General features: G+C 40.5%; 1 protein-coding gene across 1 annotated transcript; it reads left to right on the top strand.

The window, feature by feature from the left end:
- The first annotated feature begins 1,974 nt into the window (after window positions 1–1,974).
- Window positions 1,975–2,457, top strand: LOC123327066 (probable basic-leucine zipper transcription factor Q). The gene has a single exon (XM_044922427.1). The coding sequence runs from the start codon at window positions 1,975–1,977 to the stop codon at window positions 2,455–2,457; it is 483 nt and encodes a 160-aa protein (XP_044778362.1).
- The last annotated feature ends 229 nt before the right edge of the window (window positions 2,458–2,686 follow it).

Genomic DNA, 2,686 nt, shown 5'->3' with positions numbered 1-2,686 from the left:
TAGCCAATTTCCACTGCATTTGTGGGCGGCCAAGCAGGCGAAGGGGGGTTGGGGGAACTAATCGAACACAAATTATGTTATTGTTTCACTTAAATCCTGTTGCCAAGATTCCCCAGCGGAGTGTTGCGTTTCTGGGGAAGTGCAAATGACTTTTCAATAGAAGAAAGGCATTCCCTGACATGAATGAAGAATGTGTGTTTTATTATAGGGCTCAAAGCAAAAACTATTAGTTATATATCATACATGTGGTTTGAATTGAGTAGTCATATTAAACTTATTGTCTTAAGTGAGAGATAATTGAAAATATATGGCTTTATGTCATCATTACCCATTATAATGATTCGAATTTTCGCCCAAGGTGGATGAAGTTCTTAGCTTTTGCAATTTCGAAATGAAATTTCAGCTCTTTTGGTGCTGGTCACACTGAGCGGTTGTTTATAGTTTTTGTCTGTGAATTTCACTTTAAATTTAATTCGCAAACCTGCATTCGTAGCTGTGCAAAACAGCACGCATTCTAACATTTGGACTCTGCCTTGCAGAGTCGGCATGAGAACATCAACAAAGAACGGTGGATAAGGTGCAAAAAATTTGCATTCTCTGCCCATTGGGCCCCTCACCACGTGGCAGCCGCACAAGGGAGGCAACAAGCAACGTACTTATTAGAAAAAAAAAAAAAAATAAATAAATAAATAAATAGACCGGATTAGTAACTGTAAAATGGATACGAACAACGAAACTTCTAACTCTCAGCTTAGAAATAAGCCGATTGATTATGAAGAAATGCGGCAAGTAGCTGGTAAGTCTCCACTGGATATCAGGATGGAATTATTGAATCAACGCTCTTCATGCACTGAATCTGTTAACCTAAGCACAATAACTACGACGATAACATTTACAAGTGCAACTTGCAATACTACATCTACAACAACTGCAGCAATCAGTAGGCCGAGCTCCAGAGAAAAAGCTGCTACTAGATTGTCTGATGCGCAAAAACTTCTGACGAAAGAGAGGAAGAGGAAGACCAATTTAACACCCAACCATAGCTCTAAACGAGCTGTCAGAGACGCGAAGCTGGAGCCATATCCAGCCATAAATAGTAATTCAAACTCAAACAATAGGTTTGCCATGCTAGACATGGAATTGGACGAAACCAGTGATGGCATAGAAACTCCACAAGTTTGTCATGATGTCGCATCCACCTCGTGTGCATCGGCTGCTCCGAATATTCCTAATGATGACTGTGTAACAAATGTGACATCCAATAGCCCACAACAGTATACTGATAAGCAGAATTCTTATAAACAATCAAAACCACCGCAAATAGTACTGAGCCTTACCAATCTTAATGATCTCTATGAGCTCATTACGGAGGTCACTAGCCTAGATAATTTAACAGTTAAAGTCAATCAAGGGGAAACAGTGAGAATATTACCCAAAGACTCTGATACTTACAGAGCTATTGTTAATCTTTTTGATAATTCGGGAATTGAATTCCATACGTACCAAATGAAGGAAGAGAAGCCTCACAGAATAGTTGTTAAGGGACTCCACCATAGCACCCTAACCTACGAAATTATCGACAACTTTAAAACATATGGCTTTGATGTTCTACAAGTACACAACCCAAGATCCAGGAGAAATAGAGAAGAAAAACTTAATATATTCTTCATTAATATAAAGACCTGTGCAAAAATTAATGACATATACGATATTAACACAATATGCCGACAGAAAGTGCGGATAGAAAGAATGCGTAAATCATCTGAAATTGCACAATGCATACGTTGTCAGGAATTCGGCCACACAGCTAAATACTGTCGTCGTCATCCCAACTGTGCTCGATGTGGTGAAAATCACTTAACCAAGCTATGCGTACTTCCAAATGATCAACAGCCTATCTGTATACACTGTGGAGGAAATCACACGGCAAGTTACAAGGGTTGCCAGTTTTACCAGGAGTATCTTCGACGATCAATGGGCACTGTAAAGAAGCAACAACCTAAGCAAGCCAAGTTTGATAAAAGTGCAACAAACCAACTACAACCCCAGCAAAAACAGCAGCATGCAATAGCTAGCACTCCCAAAGATCATACTGGGAGCTTGTCCTACGCAGATATTGCAAGAAATGGCAATACAACAGCCCAGCCTCGTCTACATAATGTACAATTAAAGGGAACTAATATTAAGCAGCAACACCCGCTTGACGTTCAGTCAATATTGGCACAGCAACAGGAACAATTTATGAAGTGGCAGCAACAGCTTCAACAGCAACAACAGCAGCAATTCCTATCGTGGCTACAGCAGCAGCAACAGGAGCAACAACAACAAAACAAGTTGAATAGTCAACGACTCGAAAGGCTGGAAAAAATTGTTTTTGAAATGGCCAATATGCTGAAGCAACGGACTGGGGATACATCGGCTCCCCAACTCCATAGTAACGCTTTACCATCGCAATGAACCCTCTGAAGATTCTTATCTGGAATGTAAATGGTATTTCAGGTAAAGCCAGAGAAGTAGAGCTCTTCGCACACAACAACGGCATTGACATTCTTCTCCTAAACGAGATCAGACTCAACAGAGGGAACACAGTTAAGATATATGGATACAGCTTTTATCCCGCATACAAACCTTCAAGCCATAATCACGGAATGGGAGGAGCAGCAGTACTGGTGAGAAGTTCTCTTCG

Source organism: Drosophila simulans, chromosome 2L (genome assembly GCF_016746395.2).
Source record: "Drosophila simulans strain w501 chromosome 2L, Prin_Dsim_3.1, whole genome shotgun sequence".
NCBI classification, from domain to species: Eukaryota; Metazoa; Arthropoda; class Insecta; order Diptera; family Drosophilidae; genus Drosophila; species Drosophila simulans.
The sequence above is the reverse complement of the archived record's forward strand: the minus strand, read 5'-3'. Positions and strand labels throughout refer to the sequence as shown.